Source organism: Rana temporaria, chromosome 10, assembly GCF_905171775.1.
Source record: "Rana temporaria chromosome 10, aRanTem1.1, whole genome shotgun sequence".
NCBI lineage: Eukaryota > Metazoa > Chordata > Amphibia > Anura > Ranidae > Rana > Rana temporaria.
In genome coordinates, this window is record NC_053498.1 from 146,969,488 (window position 1) to 146,997,414 (window position 27,927).

The 27,927-nt window shown below is 51.3% G+C and overlaps 1 protein-coding gene across 1 annotated transcript; it reads right to left on the bottom strand.

Annotated features, from left to right (window-relative positions):
• Nucleotides 1–3,216: 3,216 nt before the first annotated feature.
• On the bottom strand, nucleotides 3,217–27,913 carry PHF13 (PHD finger protein 13). Its single transcript, XM_040326496.1, has 4 exons — nucleotides 27,323–27,913; nucleotides 12,342–12,443; nucleotides 10,035–10,782; nucleotides 3,217–4,103 (listed from the first exon to the last, which is right to left on the bottom strand). The coding sequence occupies exons 1-4, from the start codon at nucleotides 27,356–27,358 to the stop codon at nucleotides 3,877–3,879; spliced, it is 1,113 nt and encodes a 370-aa protein (XP_040182430.1). The 5' UTR covers nucleotides 27,359–27,913; the 3' UTR covers nucleotides 3,217–3,876.
• Nucleotides 27,914–27,927: the final 14 nt, after the last annotated feature.

The window sequence follows — 27,927 nt, forward strand, 5'->3', positions numbered from 1 at the left end:
CCATGGCAGGCTTACTTTACGTGAACCCATCATACCTCCATAAATGTAAACGGCCCATTCGGTGCACTAAGGGCGCCCCACAATCCCAGGGAGATGCCGTACGTTTTAAGTTTCGCTCTATTTCCGAGCTTTGCCACCCCCACAGAGTAATAAGGGTACCACAGAGACCAACTATTTCACATATATTGTCACAATCATTTGTCCCCATAGTTATGTCGACTACAATGCCCCATTGTCTGTGAAAATGTTCACTGGCAGCCAGAACCTGCTGCGGTTCCAATAGCGATAATTGCTTTGAATGGATCCTAAAATGTCTGCAGATTAAACGGCTTGGCAGTGCTTAACGCCTTTCCTTCAGACTTCATAATTTGCATCCCAATTGTCATTCTCTTAGAACCCGACCAAATCCTTATTTTCATATTCATAGGACTAGCTTTGCACGCCGTGTAAACCAGGGATCCTCAAACTACGGCCCTCCAGTTACGGAACTAAACATCCCGTGAGGCATTATAAAGCTCTGACATTCACAGACATGACGGGAATTGTAGTTCCTGAACAACTGGAGGGCCGTAGTTTGAAGACCCCTGGTGTAAACCATTTCCTAGTAAATTGGCGTCGGGAACATTAAACAGCCACCCTCTACAAGGCTGCACGGCCCTCAAACTGGTCAAGACCATCTTGTGTTTTCTCTCTTAGGGTCAGGATTTCAGTTCTGAGCTCTAGAAGGCCTGTCCTGAACCGGAGAAGTGTGTTGTAAGGAGCATGTCCAGGATTGGGGTCTCCCTTAGGCACACAAGATGTTCTGGCCCAACTTGAAGGACATCCCGGTACTCTGTGGTGCCCGTCGTTTTGGATGGGCAGTTGGACCTCCACCTCCGTTTGATCACCCTAAATCAGCGATGGTGAGCCTTGGCACCCCAGATGTTTTGGAACTACATTTCCCATGATGCTCTTGCACTCTGCAGTGTAGGTGAGCATCATGGGAAATGTAGTTCCAAAACATCTGGGGGTGCCGAGGTTCACCATCACTGCCCTAAGCGATAGCTTGATGTTTATAAAGCAGAATAATAGAAACTTCTAGAACCTGGCGGCTTGATTCAGACCCGCTATGAAAAGCTGCTAAATTGGCCACCAAGGTCCAAATTCTTTAGGTTATTCCTTATGTCTGTTAGAGGTACTTTGGTCCAGTAAACTGCAAAGTATGAAAAGTGGGTTCGATGTTCAATTGCATTCACCTATTTCTACATTCAAGGTTTGAAAAGAATTCATGGATGCAGATTGGATGCGATGAGTGAAAACACATTGGCGTATTATTCATACACAAGGCCTTAAGTGGTAACTTTCCCAGTTATAGTTGTGACACAGTATTGGTTATGTAATGTTACATGGGGGGTACAAGGCTCATCGGAGGTCTTTCTAAAAAGAAACAGCATTTTATTTATTTATTTTTAATATGTTTCAGTAGCTGTAAAACCAAGCTTAACAACTCATTAAGCATCAAGGACTTTTATTTAGAAGGGGGTGGGAGAGGGTTCATGTTTTGCCTACAGCTAAAGACGCTATACTGGTAATGGCGGTGATTAGCGGCTTATAGTTGGACTGTGATGGTGGGGCGGCCAATCTGACACCAACAGATACTGTCTGGGAGGGACACCGACTGAGAATGATGTCGCTGGTGATCTAGTGACGTTGCTGTACTAATGATACTGGCTGAGAAAGGGTTAACATTAGGGTTGTCCCGATACTGAGCATTTGCGCGAGTACTTGTACTCGCGCAAATGCTCCTGATGCTTCCCCCGATACTCTCCCCCCCCCCCCCCCCCCGAAAGCGGGTGGAGAGCGGAGCAGAGCAGTCCTCGGGTATGGAGGAGAGGAGAGCGGCTGCATTTAGGGACACGGCTGCATTTTTTAAAAAAAGTATCGGTACTTGTACTCGGTCCTAAAAAAAAAAAAAAAAAAGTTGTATCGGGACAACCCTAGTTAACTTCTAGGGGCAATCAAGGGGGTTAATGGTGTGCCCAACAATGTGTAATGTATGCTGTTTTTACTCACAGATCTGGCTGTTTTTTCTCCCCGCTTTGCAGGGAGAAGAAACAGCCAGATCGCTGTTCCTATGCACACAGAGTTCTGGGTGCGCGCCTGCAGGTCCTAAACCCTGAAGGAGGCTGGCAGTATACATGTACGCTGCCATGCCTGCACCTGCCACCCGCTCACAGTACATTTACTGTGAGCGGGTTGGCAAGCGTTTAGTGTTTCGGAAATACATTTCCCATGATGCTCATGCACTCTGCAGTGTAGTGGAGCATCATGGGAAATGTAGTTCCAAAACATCCGGGGTGCTGAGGTTCACTGTTATATGTGGTTTTCCCCACACGGCTGGAATACAGGCCAATGTGACGCCACACACCGCTATTTCCAAGAAACTTAAAACCAACTTTATTGTTCCAGCACAATAGAGTACACCCCACATTTCACCCCTCCACTGGGAGCTTCTACAGCCCTAATTGGATGCTGAAACGTGGCCGTATAAGGTGCTGGGCGGGGGTTGTCCTTTATTGTGCTGGAACAATAAAGTTGGTTTTAAGCTTCATGCGACATCACATTAAATTGCGCTGACCTGTGTGGGGGGGAGGAACAGATACTGGAGACGTGTACCTACAGCTGTGATGGTTATAGTAGATGACACTAGAGTACGGTATGGAGGTGAAGGAATACATCGGCCAGTCAACAGGCGTGCCCTGCTTAAAAAAACAGCCAATCAGGATGGGTTTTCCATTTTTTTAAGGAAGGTCTCCATCTGCTAATGAAAACCAACCTCCAAGCATAGGAGGTGATGCCTAAAAACTGCAAAGCATTGTGGTGGAGAACCTGTAGGCTAGGAGGACCTGTAGGCTAGGAGAACCTGTAGGCTAGGAGAACCTGTAGGCTAGGAGAACAGGAGAGGTCCCAAGCTGGACATTGAACTGGTAGCCTGAGGGGTGGAAAGTTTCACCCTTTTCTAAGAAAATGGAAGACTTTTATAAAAACAAACCGACCAGCAGAAGATAAAAGCCACATTCTACCGCTGGGTCCAACAGATCCAGCATGTCCTCCAAGACCCACTAGTCCCTGGTGATAAGGCTGAAGACAACCCCCCCCCCCCACCCTTTACACGTCGGCCTCCATGATGGTTCTACTTTAAACTAAAAGCCATATAAAATGTTACTGACCACCCACGAGGGAGTGAAAATAAACATTTATTGGGAAATTATAGTTTTTCTATTTAGCACTTATTTACAGCAAGCTGCTTTTTCCCGGTCCCATGTGCAAGAAATGTCTTCTGGGCAGAAGGTTCAAAGAAACGCAAAGAAACTGAAAAACAAAACAAAAAAACAAAAAAATCACATTCACACAAGATTTTCTTCATATAATCTGGTCTTCTACAGCCAACTGTGGCTTTTTATAGGACTACAAAACTAAAGTTCAACTGCAAGGTTAACAAAATAAACTTTACTCGGCGACAGTCCCGTCCCGTCCCTGGGCGGTTGAAAATTCCGTCCATCATTTTGGTCTACACCGTTGGCGATACGGGCGATTATTAACGTAAAGTCTCATCATAGGCCTATAATAACCCCCGCGGTGCCCTGCGGAAATCGGTATAAAAAAAAAAAAAAAACACCAGCCGCCTGTTTTTTTTTGTCCCACAGACAGCAGTCGCCACATGGACTCCCACTTCTCCGCCTGGGCCATCAAAAATAAACCGAAAACCAACCATTGTCTGTAAAAGTGTGCCGGATGGAAACATAAAAATGTCCTTTGTGCGTCTGTTGCGGCTTATCGTCTCTACACACCGATCACTTCTCTATAAATTATTATTATTATTGTTTTTTTTTTTTTTCAGTCCAGAAATAACTTCCTACATCCCATGCGCGAGCGGTTTGATCGCCGGATGTCGAATTTCGTGTCTCGGCACTTTTGACAAACGTAAATCTCTGGAACGTTGGACTTGCGGATTTTGGCACAGGAGAGGTGGATCCAAGTATTGCACTCATTACACTCGATCATCGGCCGACCGGCAAACGGCTTCATGCAAAAGCATGTGACGAGGTGCCAGGATTCGTCATCTGAAAAACAGAAAAATATATACATTGTAGACGCACATTACAAACTTCTCATCACTAAAATATACACCTAAATACATACTGTGTGTTGGTGGGCGTTACCTCACCCCATATACATAGGGGATGGTGGACATTTCCTCACCCCATTCTACATAGGGGATGGTGGACATTTCCTCACGCCATCATACATGGAGGGTGGAGGTTTCCTCACACCCCCCCCCCCCCCATTGGTGGACATTGTTTACGTTTCCTCGCCCCAGTCTACGTAGGGGATAGCTGACGTTTCCTCACCCCATTCTACGTAGGGGATGGTTGACATTTCCTCGCCCCATTCTACCTAGGGGATGGTTGACATTTCCTCGCCCCATTCTACGTAGAGGATGGTCGACATTTCCTCGCCCCATTCTACGTAGAGGATGGTCGACGTTTCCTCGCCCCATTCTACCTAGGGGATGGTTGACGTTTCCTCGCCCCATTCTACCTAGGGGATGGTTGACGTTTCCTCGCCCCATTCTACGTAGAGGATGGTCGACGTTGCCTCGCCTCATTCTACGTAGAGGATGGTCGACGTTGCCTCGCCCCATTCTACGTAGAGGATGGTCGAAAGTTTCCTCGCCCCATTCTACGTAGAGGATGGTCGAAAGTTTCCTCGCCCCATTCTACGTAGAGGATGGTCGACGTTTCCTCGCCCCATTCTACGTAGAGGATGGTCGACGTTGCCTCGCCCCATTCTACGTAGAGGATGGTCGACGTTTCCTCGCCCCATTCTACGTAGAGGATGGTCGACGTTTCCTCTCCCCATTCTACGTAGAGGATGGTTGACGTTTCCCCACCCCATTCTACGTAGGGGATGGTTGACGTTTCCCCACCCCATTCTACGTAGGGGATGGTTGACGTTTCCTCGCCCCATTCTACGTAGAGGATGGTTGACGTTTCCTCGCCCCATTCTACGTAGAGGATGGTTGACGTTTCCTCTCCCCATTCTACGTAGAGGATGGTTGACGTTTCCTCTCCCCATTCTACGTAGAGGATGGTCGACGTTGCCTCGCCCCATTCTACGTAGAGGATGGTTGACGTTTCCTCGCCCCATTCTACGTAGAGGATGGTTGACGTTTCCTCGCCCCATTCTACGTAGAGGATGGTTGACGTTTCCTCGCCCCATTCTACGTAGAGGATGGTTGACGTTTCCTCGCCCCATTCTACGTAGGGGATGGTTGACGTTTCCTCGCCCCATTCTACGTAGGGGATGGTTGACGTTTCCTCGCCCCATTCTACGTAGAGGATGGTTGACGTTTCCTCGCCCCATTCTACGTAGAGGATGGTTGACGTTTCCTCTCCCCATTCTACGTAGAGGATGGTTGACGTTTCCTCACCCCATTCTACGTAGAGGATGGTTGACGTCCCCCCCCCCCCCCCCCCATTCTACGTAGAGGAGGGTTGACGTTTCCTCACCCCATTCTATGTAGAGGATTGATTGACGTTGCCTCGCCCCATTCTACGTAGAGGACGGTTGAGGTTTCCTCGCCCCATTCCACGTAGAGGATGGTTGCCGTTGCCTCGCCCCATTCCACGTAGAGGATGGTTGACGTTTCCCCCCCCTATTCTACGTAGAGGATGGTTGCCGTTGCCTCGCCCCATTCTACGTAGAGGATGGTTGACGTTTCCCCCCCCCTATTCTACGTAGGGGATGGTTGACGTTTCCTCACCCCATTCTACGTAGAGGATGGTTGACGTTTCCTCGCCACATTCTACGTAGAGGATGGTTGACGTTTCCTCGCCACATTCTACGTAGAGGATGGTTGACGTTTCCTCGCCCCATTCTACGTAGAGGATGGTTGACGTTTCCTCGCCCCATTCTACGTAGAGGATGGTTGACGTTTCCTCGCCCCATTCTACGTAGAGGATGGTTTACGTTTCCTCGCCCCATTCTACGTAGAGGATGGTTGACGTTTCCTCGCCCCATTCTACGTAGAGGATGGTTGACGTTTCCTCGCCCCATTCTACGTAGAGGATGGTTGACGTCCCCCCCCCCCCCCCTATTCTACGTAGAGGAGGGTTGACGTTTCCTCACCCCATTCTATGTAGAGGATTGGTTGACGTTTCCTCGCCCCATTCTACGTAGAGGATGATGGAGGCTCTCTCACCCCATTCTACATAGATGGTAGACATTTCATCACCTCATTAAACATAGATAATGGTGGATGTTTCATCACCCCATTAAAACAGATGATGGTGACTTCCTCACACCACTATACACCACTATAGCCCAAACAGTGAAACGCGTTGTCGCACAAGGGCTCACTGTACCAAAATTGTATAATTTTATATGATTTTTATCCTGTTGAACACTTCTAACTATATCATGTATTTTTTTTTCAATAAATATTGTTATTTTTTTCTACTTCCTCATTGTTGTTTATGCCTCTAAAGTCTGGCCTATGGTTTCGCTTCGAGTATATCCTTTTTTTAGGTTTCCTCTCTAAATTTGCGGATGTGGCAATGCGAGTGCTTCCTTCTCTCATTTGCCCCTTAATAAGTATTACGCAACACCATGAAAGAACTTTTCTGAAAAGCGAATGCTGCCTAGCATTCAAACATGTACATATCATGGCCAAAAGCTTGTGGACACCCAACCATCGCATTTCTATAAGCTTTTTGTGCAAACCATTCCAAAACCACGGTCATTAATATGGAGTTGGTCCTCTTTGTAGCTACAACATCCTCCATTCTTATAGGGAGAATTTTTACAGGATTTTGGAGTGTGTCTGAGAAATGTTTCCCTTTAAAAAAGAGAAGACCTACCAACATTCAGTGTTCCAGTTCATCCCACTGGTGTTCAGTAGGGTTGAGGTCCGGGCTCTGAAGGACACTCAAGTTCCTCCACACCAAACCGATCAAACCATTTCTGTATGGAGCTGGCTTTGTACACATGGACTCTATAGGGGTGTCCACACGTTTAGCCATATAATCTACAATGCCAAGCAATTCACTTTGACGTTTTATTTGGTGGTACCAAGGATCATGTGACACAATTTAGCATCATATCTCATTTAGTAAACGCCAACAAACTTTAGCTGCCTTATTTTAAAAGAATAAGTACATTTGGTCCCCATCCACCGACCCAACAGACCCCACAGCCTCCTGTGTTTGTAGATATCCAGAGTCACAAGGTCTCTCTCACTAGCCATGCCTAGGCAGTAGTCTCTGATGGGGTCCATCCTAACGCCTCCTTCCAGCCAGGAGGCACAAGGAGACAACCCCCATAAACCTTTATGGCGCCCAACTACCTCCATCTTCCAGCTGGAAGACACAAGCTCCATAGACTTTTATGGTGCCCATCAACCTCCAACCCTCTTCCAGAAGACACACCAAGGACGAGCCCAACAGACCTTTATGGTGCCCAACTACCTCTATCTTCCAGCTGGAAGACATAAGCTTCATAGATCTTTATGGTGCCCATCTACCTCCATCCCCCTTCCAGAAGACACAGGGAGACTAACCCTACAGACCTTTATAGTACCCATCTACCTCCATCCCTCTTCCAGAAGACACACCAAGGACGAGCCCTACAGACCTTTATAGTGCCCAACTACCTCCCTCTTCCAGCTGGAAGACACAAGCTCCATAGACTTATGGTGCCCATCTACCTCCAACCCTCTTCCAGAAGACACACCAAGGACGAGCCCTACAGACCTTTATGGTGCCATAGACCTTTATGGTGCCCATCTACCTCCAACCCTCTTCCAGAAGACACACCAAGGACGAGCCCTACAGACCTTTATGGTGCCCAACTACCTCCATCTTCCAGCTGGAAGACACAAGCCCCATAGACTTTTATGGTACCCATCTACCTCCATCCCCCTTCCAGAAGACACAGGGAGACGAACCCTACAGACCTTTATGGTGCCCAACTACCACCATCTTCCAGCTGGAAGACACAAGCCCCATAGATTTTTATGGTGCCCATCTACCTCCATCCCCCTTCCAACAGGAGACCAACCCTACAGACCTTTATGGTGCCCACCTACCTCCATCTTCCAGCTGGAAGACACAAGCCCCATAGACTTTTATGGTGCCCATCTACCTCCATCCCTCTTCCTGAAGACGCAGGGAGACGAGCCCCACAGAACTTTATAAAGGGCCATGAACCTCCATCTACCAGCCAGGAGAGCATTGCACAGACGCAGCCAGTGACAGACAACTTATGGAGCTGGATGTCAACAAACACAGGAGGCTGCGGGAATAAGATGGCAATAAGCATGCATCTGCAGAAGGGTAGGGTGGGATTTGTTAGGTTGTGGTGCACAGTATGAGGTTCAAGACATATCAGTTTTTCCAGGTATTGCCTGCACCACACAGAGGATCACATCAAAAACTGAATATCTCCAGACTGCATTGCCTGGAACCCCTTTTTCATTATAAAACACATGAACTGGCTGGATATTACATGTTCATTAGCCACTTGTTTAAAAAAAAAAAAAATAGACTGCCATTACACCAGTGTCTTCCTTTAAAAGCGCAGATGTCGCCGATAATAACAAACAAATAAAAACCATCAAAGTTACGCAACCAAGCTTGCAGCAATTTCCTACAGGTTCACTTCTGCTTATTCTGAAGAGGAAAACGCAGTCTATCACGCTTCCTGCTGCCAGGAGAACATCCGCTCGTACAATCAGACATGAGGTCAAAACCGTCACCGGCAACCAGTGCTCTCTCAGCTGGTTAGGCACTACAACACTTAAACCTTTTATTTCTTCCCTGGGTGCCCAAGATAGGGACCAAAGGACAGGCGGCCAAGGACAACGCCGGGGGGGGGGGGGACACAGACCCCCTACGAAGGGGGCGCCATTCCTCCCACCGACCCCTACGAAGGGGGCGCCATTCCTCCCACAGACCCCTACGAAGGGGGCGCCATTGCTCCCACAGACCCCTACGAAGGGGGCGCCATTGCTCCCACCGACCCCTACGAAGGGGGCGCCATTGCTCCCACCGACCCCTACGAATGGGGCGCCATTGCTCCCACCGACACCTACGAAGGGGGCGCCATTCCTCCCACCAACACCTACGAAGGGGGCGCCATTCCTCCCACCGACACCTACGAAGGGGGCGCCATTCCTCCCACCGACACCTACGAAGGGGGCGCCATTCCTCCCACCGACACCTACGAAGGGGGCGCCATTCCTCCCACCAACAGTGGGGCATAATTCCTGTTACAAACTTTAACCATGGGGCGCCGCACCATTTCTCCCTTTGACGCCAAAGATTAAGTTTTTACTCCCTCTGATGCCAGAACAATTTCTATTCCCAATGGCCACAGTCCGGTTCCCCTAAAGTCTGAAGGACAGAAAACTGGCCCTTTGTTTAGACCCCGGCTTTATATGATTGGGGAATGGAAAAGTTTCCCTTTAACCAATATACAGACAGGAAAGCCAGAGAATATAATTTCTCCTTCATTACAATATAAAAGAGGTTCGGAATACAGGGAACAATGGTATTTTTCACGACATGCGACTTGCTGGGTATCTGAACCAATTTTTGTTTTTCCAACTCTGGGTGGTCAGGGGTGTCAACTGGAGAGGGGGTGATCTATCCGTGTGTCAGTATTGTCCCTGGGTCACCAATCAGATCAAACTTCTGTTCTCAGCCTCATTGATTGGTGGCCATCCTCTCCGACAAGCCCATTATGAGGGTGAAGGCCTTTCCCCAAGAGGGGAAAATCCAATGCGTGACTTCCTCACCTGGCTTTGTGCAGTTGGGAAAAACTGAGTTCTGGTGGAAAATATCTACTCTACCCAGATCCAAGGGAAGCTAAATAAGCAAAAAAAACTGAGATTTACCCAACCAGAAACCACACAAGAAATGGGACATACCAGCCAAGCTGGACTTTGCAATACAACTGCTAGAAAAGCTCTACCACAGGCTGCTAACATTTACCTGAATCCACCATGATATCCTCATCGTTGCCTGAGCCGTCTTCATCCCGGAACACCACCTGCTTTCCCTGTCGTATGACCGTTCGTTTCCCCAGGTTCACCTCTGTGTACTCAGTCTTTATCTCATCCATGTCGTCAGAGACCATGGTCATGGATGCACTGTCCATACTGTTATTACAGCTCTCCAGCATCGGCTCCTCCATCTCGTGGGGCGGGGACATCTTGAGGTGCGGCGGGGACATCTTGAGGTGCGGCGGGGACATCTTGAGGTGCGGCGGGAGGTGCGGTGGGGACATCTTGAGGTGCGGCGGGAGGTGCGGCGGGGACATCTTGAGGTGCGGCGGGGACATCTTGAGGTGCGGCGGGGACATCTTGAGGTCCAGTGGGTGGTCTGGGATTGGAGGTGGAATGAACTCTCCTGGATAGGGGTTCTCCGGCTCCAGTTTTATGACGGTTTGGAGGTACTGCTCCTCCTCCTCCTTCACCATTTGCTGTTCTTTCTTCTTCAGCTTTTTCTTTTTCTTGATTTTGTCGAGCTTTTTCCGTTCCAGGAGGAAACCGCTGAACTTGGAGTGTTTCATCATGGAAGGATAGGAGCGTTCATGTTTCAGCTCCCCAAAATGTCTTCGTTTTTTGATTGGGAGGACCTCTGTGCTCGGGATGTCTTGGAACCTGGAGTCCCAGCTGTCGCTGTCCACGGTGCTTCCTGTGCTGTTCGGAGGGCTGGACCCGGCTCGGAGTGGAGTCTCCTGGAGGAAACAACATAAAAAGATCATTAATCACCCCCGAAAAATACGTAAGGTACGTGGATCTCTAGCCAAATCTTTTTGGTTTATTTAGCTGAGAGGAGGGAGATGGGGGTTATAAGCTTTGTAAAGTGTTTATTACAGTCTGCACACCCGCTGGTGATTCACCTTATACTGGTAACCATTGAAAGGCTTAAATATTCATTTTAGGTCTAGGGGGCTGTAAATCGTAGAAATACTTACCTGATCCTCCGCTCCCCTCCCCTACGCTCCAGTGGTGGACCGTTCCCTGGTGTCTTCAAATCCATTGCTATGTCGTGTCGCCCCGGTGTGAACCGAGTCTTAGTGTAGCAATAAGTTGCTAAATGTTGTCCCTTCATTAAATGTAACCATATTGCTACACTTGGAGGAGCCTCTCTTCTTTTTTTATACTCAGTTGTGACATGACGCTACTCTTATATCAAGACATCGCTTGTATATCAAGGCAAAATGTATTAAAACATTTGCTTGCTTGTCTTGCAAAACGCTCTCAAACCAAGTTACTCTCAAACCAAGGTTTTGAGAGAGACAATACAATATAATATAATATATATATAAAAAATAAAAAAAATCTAGCCTCTGGGGCTCTACATGTTTACATCTTTTTGTCATATAATGCCGCGTGATCACCCATCCCCCTCATATGTGAAGAGCCATAGATAATCAAATCAGCAGCGAAGTAATTTCATCAATGCTGCGTCACCGCAGAAGAATGTCAATGGCGACTATATTACAACTCTACTGTATTTCTTTCTGCCAAACAGATAAGTAACAACAAACTTCCTATTACACCACACAGGCGTGTTCAAAGTGAACCCGCGACCCTCACTACATTAACTCCTTCCCTAGCGACCTATCCTGGCACTTCTCTCCTCCATGTAAAAATCATAATTTTTTTTTATAGAAAATTACTCAGAACCCCCAAACATTATATATACCGTATTTATCGGTGTAAAACACGCACCCTAACTTTAAGAGGGAAGTTTCAGGAAAAAAAAACTTCCAAAGCCCCCTGCGTATAACACGCAGACACAGTTTACCCTCCATTTTCAGGGTAAAAAAAAGTGAGTGTTATACGCCAATAAATATATATAAAATATATATATATATATATTATATATATATATATATATATATATATATATATATATATATATATATATATATATATATATATATATTTTAGCAGACACCCAAAAAATGGTTTCATGAATCGCTGGCTGAAAAGAAGGATATCTGAATGAAGTCGGTAGCTTCACCCATCCCCCACTAAAGTCCAGGATGTCATATGATGTCATACGGTAGGGAAGTGGTTAATACACATCAGGGGGTACTTTCTCCTACACAAAGACATTCTGCTATTGTGTGCCCCCCCACTTCGGAGACCACCGACAGTGTAATAATGTTGTGCGTCTGTACATGTACTAATGTCAGCAATAAAGCTTGATGAACCCAACCCAGCTCTTCCCCGAGCGGCCATCTTTGTGGAGACCCGCAGACACTCACACACAACAGTATCTTACCTCTTCTGGGTACGGTATGTAGCCGGCATAGGCCAAGACAAACGTACAGAACTTATTGAAATCCTCCACCGTCCTCCTCCGCTGGTAGTTCGGCGTTCCGTCCTGAAGAGGAAACAAAAGTCGCGCGGTGAGTTCCAGTTCTATGGATGATGACCCCACTTATAACAGATTGGAGGACGCACACACAGCGGGGGGGGATTAACTAAAACTAGAGAGTGCAAAATCTGGTGCAGCTCTGCATGGGAGCCAATCAGCTTCCAGGTTTTGCCAAAGCTTAGATGAAAAAGCTGATTGGCTCCCAGGCAGAGCTGCCCCAGATTTCGCACTCGCCAGGTTTTGGTAAGTGACCCCCAATCTGTTCTCAGACAAATCCCAATCACGAACAGAAAATGAGAGCGAAAACAAGACACATCTGTACGGCTATAAATATCCTGTAAACAATAATGCCCCCCCCCCTCCCCCAACAAACTCCCATTATACTGAACACTCCAACACGCCGGAACCGGCAACAAACGCGATTTCCACCGTGTGTGGCGCGGTGTTCTCTGGACACAGATCTGTGGAAATGTATCTGCAGATCACACCGGTGATTTGTGAAACGTTCGCCGAGTTGTGCAACTCGATCCGGGTGTCTTGTGCATGTCGTACGCAGTACCGGGGACCCGCCACATGGGGGAGCCAATGAGTACTTGTAGGAAATACAGAGTGTGAGCGTTCAACAGTTAACTGTTTCAGTACCAACAGCTGATTTCTTCCACCACAACCCTACCCCCCCCCCCCTGCTCCCCCATCCTTAGAGGAGGGACAGCAAAACACACACATGGCAATTACAATGACCCAAACACATCAGGTGTACAGACCCGGGAACTCAGCACAGGGATGGTGGGAACTCCTCATAATGGGCACAGCGGGTGTACAGACCCGGGAACTCAGCACAGGGATGGTGGGAACTCCTCATAATGGGCACAGCGGGTGTACAGACCCGGGAACTCAGCACAGGGATGGTGGGAACTCCTCATAATGGGCACAGCGGGTGTACAGACCCGGGAACTCAGCACAGGGATGGTGGGAACTCCTCATAATGGGCACAGCGGGTGTACAGACCCGGGAACTCAGCACAGGGATGGTGGGAACTCCTCATAATGGGCACAGCGGGTGTACAGACCCGGGAACTCAGCACAGGGATGGTGGGAACTCCTCATAATGGGCACAGCGGGTGTACAGACCCGGGAGCTCAGCACAGGGATGGTGGGAACCCCTCATAATGGGGCACAGCGGGTGTACAGACCCGGGAGCTCAGCACAGGGATGGTGGGAACCCCTCATAATGGGCACAGCGGGTGTACAGACCCGGGAACTCAGCACAGGGATGGTGGGAACCCCTCATAATGGGCACAGCGGGTGTACAGACCTGGGAACTCAGCACAGGGATGGTGGGAACCCCTCATAATGGGCACAGCGGGTGTACAGACCCGGGCACTCAGCACAGGGATGGTGGGAACCCCTTAGAATGGTGTATGATCAATCCAATGGCTGATTATAGGAATTGTATGATCAACGTAAAGAGTTAAAAAAACAAAATAAATAAAACCCACAATGCGATGAACAAGCGCTGACATACGAATTGAACACACAATAAGACAATTGCGTCCTCATTGTCATCGGAATGTATTCGCAGCGCTCAGCACACAATGACAACCACAGCGATCAGCGCTCCATGGAGCCCCTTGTGGTCAAACCTGGAACTACAGAGGATATGAAACAAGCCAGACAAGATCTTCTCCCCCCACCTGTGAGCTTCAGTCCAGCGACTGAGCCTAGGCTGCGATGGTGTCAGCAGTCTGCTGCAGGCAGGCGGAGGAGGAGGAGGAGGAGGAGGAGGAGGAGGAGGAGGAGGAGGAGGAGGAGGAGGAGGAGGAGGAGGAGGAGGAGGAGGAGGAGCAGGAGGAGGAGGAGGAGGAGGAGGAGGAGGAGGAGGAGGAGGAGGAGCAGGAGGAGGAATAACCCCCCCCCACCCCCAGCGATCACTCAGATGGTACATTTTAACTTTGTAGTAAGTCACGAGGCGAGACACGACAGCAGGGGGCTGATCTGCGTCAGACATTTCTGATCACAGCCAAGAACTGCGCAGGCAAGCGGGGTTTATGGTGACCCTGAATGATACCTGAACAAAGATGGCGCAGACGTTGTCAGGAGGGAGTAAAAACCTGGAAGCGCGACACTGTGGATGGGGATCACACAGATATATTGGGGCACCACAGGAATATTGTGCCCCCCCCCCCCCCCTCGACACATCACAACGCATGGCACTGTGGTGTGTTATTAAACCACAAAGATGGTGGAGTTTATTACCGGACGGCGCCAAGAGGGGGGGGGGGGGTATTACTGGACGGCGCCGAGAGAGAGGGGGGGGGTATTACTGGACGGCGCCGAGAGGGGGTATTACTGGACGGCGCCGAGAGAGAGGGGGGGGGTATTACTGGATGGCGCCGAGAGGGGGGCATTACTGGACGGCGCCGAGAGGGGGGGGGTATTACTGGACGGCGCAGAGAGGGGGGGCAATACGTGACGGTGCGAAGAGGGGGGGCAATACTGGACGGTGCCGGGGGGGGGGCATTACTGGACGGCGCCGAGAGGGGGGGGTATTACTGGACGGCGCAGAGAGGGGGGGGCAATACGTGACGGTGCGAAGAGGGGGGGCAATACTGGACGGTGCCGGGGGGGGGGGGCATTACTGGACGGCGCCAAGAGGGGGGGGGCATTACTGGACGGCACCAAGGGGGGCAATACTGGACGGCACCAAGAGGGGGGGGGGGCATTACTGGACGGCACCAAGAGGGGGGGGGCATTACTGGACGGCACCAAGAGGGGGGGGCATTACTGGACGGCACCAAGAGGGGGGGGGCATTACTGGACGGCACCAAGAGGGGGGGGCATTACTGGACGGGCACCAAGAGGGGGGGGGCATTACTGGGACGGCACCAAGAGGGGGGGGGGGGCATTACTGGACGGCACCAAGAGGGGGGGGGGGGCATTACTGGACGGCACCAAGAGGGGGGGGGGCATTACTGGACGGGCACCAAGAGGGGGGGGGGGCATTACTGGACGGGCACCAAGAGGGGGGGGGCATTACTGGACGGGCGCCAAGAGGGGGGGGGCATTACTGGACGGCGCAAGGGGGGGGGGGCATTACTGGACGGCGCCAAGAGGGGGGCGCATTACTGGACGGCGCCAAGAGGGGGGCGCACTACTGGACGGCGCCAAGAGGAGGGGTATTACTGGAAGGCGCCAAGAGGGGGGGGGCATTCTTGGAAGGCACCAAGAGGGGGGGCATTCTTGGAAGGCACCAAGAGGGGGGGCATTCTTGGAAGGCACCAAGAGGGGGGGCATTCTTGGAAGGCACCAAGAGGGGGGGCATTCTTGGAAGGCACCAAGAGGGGGGGGCATTCTTGGAAGGCACCAAGAGGGGGGGCATTCTTGGAAGGCACCAAGAGGGGGGGCATTACGTTTTAATGGGTCAGCATGCAAGATAAACTCTCTTTGATCTTTGCCTGAGGCCAAAACTGTTTAGCTGGGAGGGGGGTATTTGTGGTTGTGAATGCAAAGCACTGATAAAAAACAGTATAAGCAGCCAATCCCTCTCTCCCCCCCCCCTCCCTTTCATGAACCGCGGGCGCTCACCGAGACATTTGCACACAATTCCTGCCCCTTCTCCTTCCCCCGGGATCCTCCCGACAAGAGACAACCCTGATTAGAAGAAGTCTCCATGGGGACAAAGCTAAGGCTTCAACAAAATGGCTGAACACAGCAGGGAGTCCATCACCAGAGGACTACAACTACATGGCAGCACCTCCAATGCAAACATTGAGTTCCCAGCTCCGCCCACTAGATTTAGGAGAGAGACCATAGAGCAGGGATCCTCAAACTACGGCCCTCCAGCTGTTGTAGAACTACACATCCCATGAGGCATTGTAAAACTCTGACATTTACAGACATGACTGGGCATGATGGGAATTGTAGTTCCTGAACAACTGGAGGGCCATAGTTTGAAGACCCATGCCCTAGAGCAGGGATATGCAATTAGCGGACCTCCAGCTGTTGCAAAACTACAAGTCCCATCATGCCTCTGCCTCTGAGTGTCATGCTTGTGGCTGTCAGTCTTGCTATGCCTCATGGGACTTGTAGTTCTGCAACAGCTGGAGGTCCGCTAATTGCTTATCCCTGCCATATGGACAAACCCTTAAAACAAACTTTCCAGTCTAGGGGAACCCCCGCCAACAATTATATGTGCAGCTCCTAGTCGATCGCTCCGTTGTGTTGGAGGGGGGGGGGGGGGTCCGATCATGCCAGTATGTCCCAACACCCTCTGATATTTGTACCACTGGAAATCCAAAAAAGGGAGCCAGAGGGATCGTCAGCACCCAATCATCTCACAGGGGTCCGGCCTCTACGAACACTCGGGCCATGCAGAAATGGGGGGGGGGTGCAGAAGAAACAAAGACACTGGATACGTTTTTCCAACCAATCACTTTTACACCGATATCTGTAAATGTCTGGATTGGATGGGTCACGCCTATGGGCACCTGCAAGATTATACCCGGGTCACAAGAAATCCGATTGGGTGGTGGGGGGGGGGGGGGGGGGGGGGGGGGGGGTGTTGGATGTGAAAGGGGAATTTCTGATGCAAAAAAAAAAAAAAGAAGAGTTGGCTTGTTTCTGCCCAATGAATATTTGTATAAAATACAATGTGGTCCTCCGACTGACTGGAGCCACCGGACCAAGATAAAGAGAGCATTGCAGGAGGAAGCCTGCTTCAAGGGGGAACAGATTTTTCCACTGGAGTCTGTACTGGGGGGGGGCTGTTGGTCTGTACTGATGAGTCTCTGTACGGGGGGGGGTATGTACTGGGGGGGTCTCTGTACTGATGAGTCTCTGTACTGGGGGTTTCTGTACTGGGGTCTTTACCGACGAGTCTCTGTACTGGGGGAGTCTGTACTGACTAGTCTCTGTACTGGGGGAGTCTGTGTACTTGGGGGTGGGGGTCTCTGTACTGGGGGTGTTTACAGACTAGTCTCTGTACTTGGGGGTGGGGGGGGGTCTGTACTGAGGAGTCTCTATACTTGGGGGGGGGGGGTCTGTACTGAGGAGTCTCTGTACTGGGAGTTTGTACTGAGGAGAGTCTGTACTTGGGGGTGGGGGGGGGGTCTGTACTGAGGGGTCTCTATACTTGGGGGGGGTCTGTACTGAGGAGTCTCTGTACTGGGAGTTTGTACTGAGGAGAGTCTGTACTTGGGGGTGGGGGTCTCTGTACTGACGAGTCTCTGTACTTGTGGGGGGCTTTCTGTACTGAGGGGTCTCTATACTTGGGGGGGTCTGTACTGAGGAGTCTCTGTACTGGGTGGGAGTGTATGTACTGGGGGGGGGGGTCTCTGTACTGATGAGTCTCTGTACTGACTAGTCTCCGTACGGGGGGGGGGGGGGGGGTCTTTGTACTGTGGGGTCTCTATACTTGGGGGGGGTCTGTACTGAGGAGTCTCTGTACTTGGGGCGGTTCTCTGTACTGAGGAGTCTCTGTACTGGGGGTCTGTACTTGGGGGTGGGGGACTCTGTACTGACGAGTATTTGTACTTGTGGGGGGCTCTCTGTAATGAGGGGGTCTCTATACTTGGGGGGGGGGGGGGTCTTTGTACTGGGGGTGTTTACAGACTAGTCTCTGTACTTGGGGGAGGGGGCTCTCTGTACTGAGGGGTCTCTATACTTGGGGGGGGGGTCTGTACTGAGCAGTCTCTGTACTGGAGGATTATGTACTAGGGAAGGGTGTCTGTATTGGTGGTTTTGTACTGGGGGAAGGGGGGTGCATCTACTGGGGAGGTCTGTATTGACAGGGGACCCCACCCTAGACAAAAACCAGTGCAGGAGGAACCCCACTTCAAGGGTAACTTCAGATTCCCCCCCCCCTTCCTTGGGGTTCAGCTGTATTGGGGAGTCTGTATGTACTAGGGAAGGCTGTCTGCCGATTTTGTACTGGGTGAGGGGGGGGGGGGGTGTATGTACTGGGGAGGTCTGTATTGAGGGGGACCCTTGCCCTAGACAAAAATCAGAGCAGGAGGACTGTACTAATCAGTCTGTACTGGGCCAGGTGGTTGTACTAAGTGGGGTTTATTCTGTACTGGGGGGGGGGGGGGGAGAGATCTATACTGTGGTACATATGGTCTTGAGGAAGGGGGCCCTAAAACTTCCAAAGTACTCGCAACTACCGTCCGGTCAGCCTTACAGATTGAGTAATATCTTACGCCGGTCATTTGTCCAAATCAACAAGCAAAGGGCAAATTAGCAAAAAAATCCACACATAAAAAATAAATAAATGAAAAAGGAACTTTCCAACTTCAGCCATGAACCGAGTGACCCGACCACAACGACCCCCCTTGCGGCGATCTGCTGAAAATACCCGAATCCAATCGCTTACGCACATGATAGACGTGCAATTAAAGGCCTCTGTCTACAGTTCTACCCCCCCCCCCCCTTCCCGATTATGTTTATTGGCCCTCTGACCGTAACTGGGTGTGCATAGAGCCGAGCGAGAACCACAAGAATGGCACCATTGTGACACGGCCACACAATAAAAGTCCCTTCATTCCTCAAGACCCCCACATCAGCCAAACTAGATTAATGCCCAGAGACAAAAACAAGGAGGGGGGGGGGGGGGGTCAGACGATTGGCTACCTTAAGACCCCTTAACGAGGGACGTAAACAAGGCTACTTCAGCTGCTCTTCGATGGCAACGATTGGCCGACAACGAGGGGGGGGGGGGATGACAAAGGAAATATAAAAAGAGTTCCCAGGATAACGAGACTTATGGGGATGAAATGATAATGAGCCCCCAGTTGGCGGTGAAAGCCCCCCCCCCCTCTTTACCGTTTTTTCTCTGTATGACTAATTTAACACAAGAGGCATCATTGGGGGGGGGGGGGGGGGCAGAAAGATCCCGTGCATGTTGGATCTTATGTAGAGGAAGATCTCCGACAAACAGACATATTTGTCCTCGTTTGCCAAGTGCGCCCCCCCAGGGAGGAGGGTTGGGGTTTCCCTAATCTACCACTCACTACCAATGCTTTTTGACCCCTTAGGCTGCGTTCACATCTTTGCCCTGTGCAAATACACACGTAACCCGTTATGGTGGTGTACCCAAACGCTCGGTGCACTGGCTTTACAAAAAAAAAAAAAAAAAAAAAGCTACGTAAATTTTTTTGGGGTATTGTAATGCGTTAGGAAGACCCAACGATTGGGCCGCCGTGACGCAATATACACGAACGCCAATGCGCTTTGCGTTAACGCACCCAGTGTTAGCCTAATGATAGAGGCTGGAAGAAATGGACAGCCGCACTCCAATAGACCTTTTGGTTATCTTTGTTGTAAAATCGGAACAGAAAATGCACTACAATAACGCAACAAAAAATGGGGATAACAGCCAACGCGTTTCACACTTTGGGTCAGTGCTTAGTCTGTCAGTGTATCGGGAGAGGTCAGGTTGGTCGAACCAGTTCTGAAAACCACAATGCAGTTCTACGCATACATAGACGGGGCTGACCTCCCCCCCCCCCCCCCCCCATAGATCTGAGATGTAAAGTGAGCCAACAGCAAGGCACCGAGGTAAACCCCCCCCCCTTTTTTTTTTGTATTGTATTTTTATCAGATGCATTCAGGATGAGAAGGTTGTGCTGTATGGATTTGTTTTTCCGTTGAACTGTTTGCATTTTGGCAGATGGGTAAATATCATTTGAATGCATTTTCAGTGCCGTCGGGATCTGAGGGACCTCAATGGTCGGCTTGCAACCGACTCGAGAACGGTTTGTCTTTTTTAAACAATCACACTGTGAGAGGGAGCGGGACCTCCGTTAGACCAACCTATGGCAGAGCCAGGGGAGCTATGGACCCCCCCCCCCCCAACAACTAAAGAAAGAACTACAAGTCCCAAGCAAGGTGACCGCTAGTCTTTGTAGGTTCTGCACCTCAATAGCTTCAACCTTCTAGAACATTCAAATGTTAGATACAAAGACAATGTTACTTTACCTCTCCCTTCTAAAGTCAATGAATAACAGACTAGGGCTGGCTTCTTCAGACTGCAGGCAAGGGGTCCAATTTGTGGCCCTTTGTCTGCCTTTATCCAGCCCTGGGAGCACCATTCCTCCCACTGCTACCAACGGGAGAACCATTCCTCCCACTGCTACCGACGATGGAGACACCATTCCTCCCCACTGCTACCAACGGGAGCACCATTCCTCCCCACTGCTACCAACGATGGAGGCACCATTCCTCCCCACTGCTACCAACGATGGAGGCACCATTCCTCCCCACTGCTACCAACGATGGAGGCACCATTCCTCCCACTGCTACCAACGGGAGCACCATTCCCCCCACTGCTACCGACGATGGAGACACCATTCCTCCCCACTGCTACCAACGGGAGCACCATTCCTCCCCACTGCTACCAACGATGGAGGCACCATTCCTCCCCACTGCTACCAACGATGGAGGCACCATTCCTCCCCACTGCTACCAACGATGGAGGCACCATTCCTCCCCACTGCTACCAACGATGGAGGCACCATTCCTCCCCACTGCTACCAACGATGGAGGCACCATTCCTCCCACTGCTACCAACGACGGGAGCATCATTCCCCCCACTACTACCAATGACGGGAGCACCATTCCTCCCACTGCTACCAACGATGGAGGCACCATTCCTCCCACTACTACCAACGACGGGAGCACCATTCCTCCCCACTGCTACCAACGGGAGCACCATTCCTCCCACTGCTACCGACGACGGGAGCACCATTCCTCCCACTGCTACCGACGACGGGAGCACCATTCCTCCCACTGCTACCGACGACGGGAGCACCATTCCTCCCACTGCTACCGACGACGGGAGCAACATTCCTCCCACTGCTACCGACGACGGGAGCAACATTCCTCCCACTGCTACCGACGACGGGAGCACCATTCCTCCCACTGCTACCGACGACGGGAGCACCATTCCTCCCACTGCTACCGACGACGGGAGCACCATTCCTCCCACTGCTACCAACCACGGGGGCACCATTCCTCCCACTGCTACCAACGCTGGAGGCACCATTCCTCCCCACTGCTACCAACGCTGGAGGCACCATTCCTCCCCACTGCTACCAACGCTGGAGGCACCATTCCTCCCCACTGCTACCAACGCTGGAGGCACCATTCCTCCCCACTGCTACCAACGCTGGAGGCACCATTCCTCCCCACTGCTACCAACGCTGGAGGCACCATTCCTCCCCACTGCTACCAACGCTGGAGGCACCATTCCTCCCCACTGCTACCAACGCTGGAGGCACCATTCCTCCCCACTGCTACCAAGGCTGGAGGCACCGTTCCTTCCACTGCTACCAACGCTGGAGGCACCATTCCTCCCCACTGCTACCAACGCTGGAGGCACCATTCCTCCCCACTGCTACCAACGCTGGAGGCACCATTCCTCCCACTGCTACCAACGCTGGGGGCACCATTCCTCCCACTGCTACCAACGCTGGAGGCACCATTCCTCCCACTGCTACCAACGCTGGAGGCACCATTCCTTCCACTGCTACCAACGCTGGAGGCACCATTCCTTCCACTGCTACCAACGCTGGAGGCACCATTCCTCCCACTGCTACCAACGCTGGAGGCACCATTCCTCCCACTGCTACCAACGCTGGAGGCACCATTCCTCCCATTGCTACCAACGCTGGAGGCACCATTCCTCCCACTGCTACCAACGCTGGAGGCACCATTCCTCCCACGAATAATAAAGCCTGAAAGATCGTAAACTGGCCCTTTGATTGGAAAGTATGGAGAACCCTGGTTTAGGATAATGAGCTAAAGGGCAACCCAAAATATTCCCTAATGGATGGATTAAAAAAAAAAAAAAGGGACAGACCCAGCTACTGGCTTCTTGAACACCGCAACATCATACCCAGTTTCCATTTGAAGTCTCACTCCTCCTGCTGCATTCACAGTGTGTAATAAATGAGAAGGCTCTGGAGAAAATTAAAGGGCCCTCGTATTTGTAGCAGCAACTGGGAAGTCAGAAGCAAGAAGACAAAGACAACGGGAAAAAGCCCACCCAGCCAATGTAAAAACGTTACTCCAAGACGGGCTGACCCGTGAGGTTTGGTAAAGGCTTGACCATCAAGGATCCACAGTCCCTGGGAGGCTGGAACTTGCAGTTCCTCTGGGGGGTAAATGGAGCGAGGCGCGATAGGAGATACCCCCTGCAGCAGCTGGCTTTGCCAAGCGAGCCTCGCCACACGCCCCGACCTGCCAATCTAGAAATGTTACTCCAAGAAGGGCTGACCCGTGAGGTTTGGTAACAGCTTGGTCCTCTGTTACCACCAATCTAAGAAGGATCTACAGTCCCTGGAATGCTGGAACCTGTAGTTCCTCTGGAGCCAAGCAAATCACGGCATGATCAGAGGAGATACCCCCCCCTGCAGCAGCTGGCTTTGCCAAGCGAGCCTCACCACACGGCCTGATCTGCCAATCTAGAAATGTTACTCCAAGACAGGCTGACCCGTGAGGTTTGGTAACAGCTTGGTCATCCGTTACCACCAATCTAAGAAGGATCTACAGTCCCTGAAATGCTGGAACCTGTAGTTCCTCTGGAGTCAAGCAAATCACGGCGTGATCAGAGGAGATACCCCCCCCCTGCAGCAGCTGGCTTTGCCAAGCAAGCCTCGTCACGCGCCCCAGACACCGCGCCGAAGACCTTGCCAGGACAGGACTCCTCTGGCCATCTGGACGACGTCTAGAGTGCCACTTCCCACTCCATGTAGACGCGACGTTCCACTCCACATACACAATACCGAGAGCGCATACTGCTGCAGTCGCCAACGCGAGGAACCCACAGCCACCGGTAAATCCATATCAAGTTTGATTTACGATCACTTCCTCCAATAAACACAACAATACGCTCTTAAAAAAATAAAAATAAACAATAATAAGCAAAGTCGCCGACGCTGAAGCCTTAAGCCCATTCGGTCTGCAATTATCCAGTTGCTAGGGGTAACCCCACTTAACACCCGCCCCCCCCCCCCCTTCCCAGAATAAGGCTCTCCGAGCATCATAAAAGGCGATCAACGCCACCCGTTTCGAATAACCGGCGCAAAAGAAATCACGATCTGGCCGGCGCCGATGAGCGAGTCACCCCGGGGGTTAACCCTTCCGCTGCCAAAGAGGCGAGCCTCACCCCCCCCCCCTCCGGAGGGTTTGAGGGAAAGGTGCAGCTTGCGTACACAGCAAGCGCTGGGACTGCAGCCCTAAAGGGACACCCATAGCCCTAGTGACACAGTGGGAGGGGCCAGAGAGGAAAGCCCCCAAGTGGGAGGAGATAGCAATGACTGACGGTTAACCCTGAAAAAGCCATGAGCAAGGTTTTTTTTTTTTTTTTTATTGCACAGCACTGGAAATGGTGGGGGGGAGGGGCGAACGATCTGCACCCTGCATGGCGAAAGGGACGCCCAGGGGATCGCGGGATGATCGGCGACGGATTGCAAAAGATTCTTTTTTTCTTTTTATAGGTTGTCAGGTTTAATATATATATAAAAAAAGAAAATAAAAGAAAAAAAAAGCAGAGAGCTGTGAATATGATCTCTACACTGCAGAGCCCCCCCACATCTCGGTGACTTTGTAACAATCACCCACAGACAGGGGGGGGGGGGTGGAGGGACGATCGGTGACCGATTGCAAAAGATTTTTATAGTCGTCGTGTTTTATATAGAATCCCAGTACACTACAGAGCCCAGGGACCCCCCGCGGCGTCTCCCACCCACAGACGGGATCGAGGGACGATCGGCGACTGATTGCAAAAGATATATTTTTTTTATAGGTCGTCGGGTTTTATATAAAAAGGCAGAGAGCTGTGTATATATATATATATATATATGATCTATTTACACTGCAGAGCCTCCCCACCCCCGTGTCTTGGTGACAATCACCCACAATAAGGGGGGATCGAGGGACGATCGGCGACCGATTGCAAAAGATTCCCAGGGGACCCCCCCCCACGTCTCGGTCACTTTGCGACAATCCACCCACAGACCGGATAGAGGATTTTTCGGCGACCGATTGCAGGAGGATTTTTATATAGTCGCCGGGTTTTATATAGAATCCCCGTACACTGCAGAGTTCAGGGGCCCCCCCCCCCCCCGTGTGTCTCGGTCACTATGTAACAATCGCCAACAGACAGACAGGGGGGGGTTGATCAAGCCCCCCCCCCAACCGATACAATGTATCAGGACAGAGGGAATAACCCCCCCCCCCCCAACCGATACAATGTATGAGGACAGGGAGAATCAACCCCCCCAACCGATACAATGTATGAGGACAGGGGGGAATCAACCCCCCCCCCAACCGATACAATGTATCAGGACAGGGGGGAATCAACCCCCTCACCCGATACAATGTATCAGGACAGGGGGGGAATCAACCCCCTCACCCGATACAATGTATCAGGACAGGGGGGAATCAACCCCCTCACCCGATACAATGTATCAGGACAGGGGGGAATCAACCCCCTCACCCGATACAATGTATCAGGACAGGGGGGAATCAACCCCCTCACCCGATACAATGTATCAGGACAGGGGGGAATCAACCCCCTCACCCGATACAATGTATCAGGACAGGGGGAATCAACCCCCTCACCCGATACAATGTATCAGGACAGGGGGGAATCAACCCCCTCACCCGATACAATGTATCAGGACAGGGGGAATCAACCCCCTCACCCGATACAATGTATCAGGACAGGGGGGAATCAACCCCCTCACCCGATACAATGTATCAGGACAGGGGGAATCAACCCCCCCAAGCGATACAATGTATCAGGACAGGGGGAATCAACCCCCTCACCCGATACAATGTATCAGGACAGGGGGAATCAACCCCCCCCCCCAAGCGATACAATGTATCAGACAGGGGGAATCAACCCCCCCCCCCAACCGATACAACGTATCAGACAGGGGGAATCAACCCCCCCCCCCAACCGATACAACGTATCAGACAAGGGAATCAAACCCCCCCAACCGATACAACGTATCAGACAAGGGAATCAAACCCCCCCAACCGATACAACGTATCAGACAAGGGAATCAAACCCCCCCAACCGATACAACTTATCAGACAAGGGAATCAAACCCCCCCAACCGATACAACGTATCAGACAAGGGAATCAAACCCCCCCCCCAACCGATACAACGTATCAGACAGGGGAATCAACCCCCCAACCGATACAATGTATCAGACAAGGGAATCAACCCCCCAACCGATACAATGTATCAGACAAGGGAATCAACCCCCCCCCAACTGATACAATGTATCAGACAAGGGAATCAACCCCCCCATCCGATACAACGTATCTACACTACTCCTCCGCCTGACAATATAATAACCATTTGAAGGTTGGATTGTAGCTACAACGTTGCAATGGAGGGGGTCCATCTGCTTTATAAATCATAATCCCTCTTCACTTTAGTGGGGGAGGGGAGTCTGTAGCAGAGCGAGTCATTATGATCACAGCAGGATATGCACCCCCATTGGGGGGGGGGGGGGGGTTACGATCTCTCACCCGACCGTCGATGATATACTTTTTGTTGGCAGATCACAAAAAATAAAATTAAATAAAAGAAAGAAAGCTCGCCTGGCGAAGATCAAGACCTGGGAGGGCTACGCAGGGCAGGGGGGGCTAACCCCCTAGTGCCACCCTCTGCCCCAGGTGGCCAAGCTTATCGAGCCAGTCCACCCCTCAAAAAAATATAAAGTGATCGGCACCCAGGATCTACCCCCCCCCCCCACCCACCCAACACCACCCACCACAAACAAAGCCAAATCTATTAGCAATACTAAAGGGAGTGGGTGTAGTCTGGCTGAGCTGCAAACCCCATCCGCCAGCAATTCTCCATAAGCTTGGGTTGACGATCTCTGCATTTTGGGTTTAGGGGGGGGGGGGGTTGAATTAGCAAATCAGGTTTTGGGGTTCACGCTGGTTCAACCTCCAAGATCAGCACCTTGGACCTCAATTCGAGTCAAGTCGGACCTCAAACTTCGAGGTGGTCAGCAGGTCTCTGGGGATCCGCTGATGTGAGGGAAGAGGGGGGGTCCATCCAATGGCACCCCCATCTACGTTCCCCCACACCCTCCAATCTACATCCCCACACCCCCCCAATCTTGATTTTCAAGGACAATCAGATTTTCCAGCAGCTGTTCGGACAAGACTTTGCTCTATAAAGCTAAAGTGGGGCAATCCGGATGGGGGGGGTGTCACCCCCACATTCCAGTGGGGTACCGATCACAGAATGACATTATATAGCGTCATAGTATTAGACGGGGTACATTGCTGAGCACCCCATTCTTTTCTACCCACCCCTCCCCCCCAAGCAAGCCCTGATCACAACCAAGTTAAGCTCCCCAATGTAAGGGGGCGAGAGTAATGTGCCATCTACACCCCAAAACCAGAGACGCGGGTCACGCCTCGGAGTCCTGAGCTTGGACTGGATCCAAGATGGTGATCTGTTGTGTGCGATCGAGCTGCCAGGCACATACCTGGAGAGCACAATCCTCAGACAATAAAAATGCCTTCAAAGCTCCAGATAAAGGGGGGGATTGGAGGAGGCAACGGGGAGAATATGGGAGGGGGGGGGCACCTGCCCCAGGGGAAGGGGGGCACCTGCCCCAGGGGAAGGGGGGGGCATCAGATCTGCCACCAAATTTACTTTTTTGTGTGCAAGGACAAGATGGCGTAAGTTGTAATGAGAGATGGGTCAGCCAGCCACAGAGGGTTGATGTGTTTAGGCAGCTCAGCCATGGGGGAGAAGACAGATCCTGGGGGGGGGGGGGTACTCAGAGCACATGCTAGATGGGGGGGGGGGGGGTAGTAAGGCATGCAGATCAATAATAAAATAATCAACTTACCTCTGAATCAAAAGTTGAGGTTGATGCGGTATCCATGGCTGGAAGGGAGAGGTCTTTGGGGGGGCTCAGTGACCCAGGGGGGAACCCCTCTGTAAAATGAATCTTGATGGGGGGGTCCAGACAAGGTGGTCGGTTGGAATGACCCCTCCTTGATCTCTTGTGCTTCAATCTTCTTCTGAAGACTCCTGGAGAGGGAAGGGGGGGTCAGGAGGCTGTGGGACACCCCAACATTGAAGGGGGTTCCGTGAGATCCACTACAGGAGGTGATCCAGTCCGTGTGGATGCCAGTGGTGCAATCACTTTTCAAAATATGAAGGGGGGGGGGGGTTTGCTGTCCTCCTGGAGGGGGGTCCTGAGCGGGGGAGGAGGGTTAGCACGGGAAGAGACGACCCCTAGGGACGGGGGTGTTGATCCGATGAAGGTGGATGGACTTTAGGGTGATCCTTCTTCAAGTTTTAGGGTGCAGTCCAAGGAAGGAGGTCCAGAGAGGGGGGGGAGGGTGGCAAGCCAAATGAGAGCTGCTGAGTCTTTGAAGGGAGGGTGGTTAGGTGGGGTGATCCAGGACCAGAGGAAGGTGGATGGGGCTTTGGGGGGGGGGGGGGGTG

Bases quoted from the DNA above. Each gene is read 5' to 3' on its own strand.
- PHF13 (XM_040326496.1), bottom strand. From the start codon at position 27,358: ATGGATACCGCATCAACCTCAACTTTTGATTCAGAG. The intron at 12,444-27,322 runs GTAAGTTGATTA...TTTCCTCTTCAG, and splicing joins CCTCAACTTTTGATTCAGAG to GACGGAACGCCGAACTACCA. The intron at 10,783-12,341 runs GTAAGATACTGT...TGTTTCCTCCAG, and splicing joins ACATACCGTACCCAGAAGAG to GAGACTCCACTCCGAGCCGG.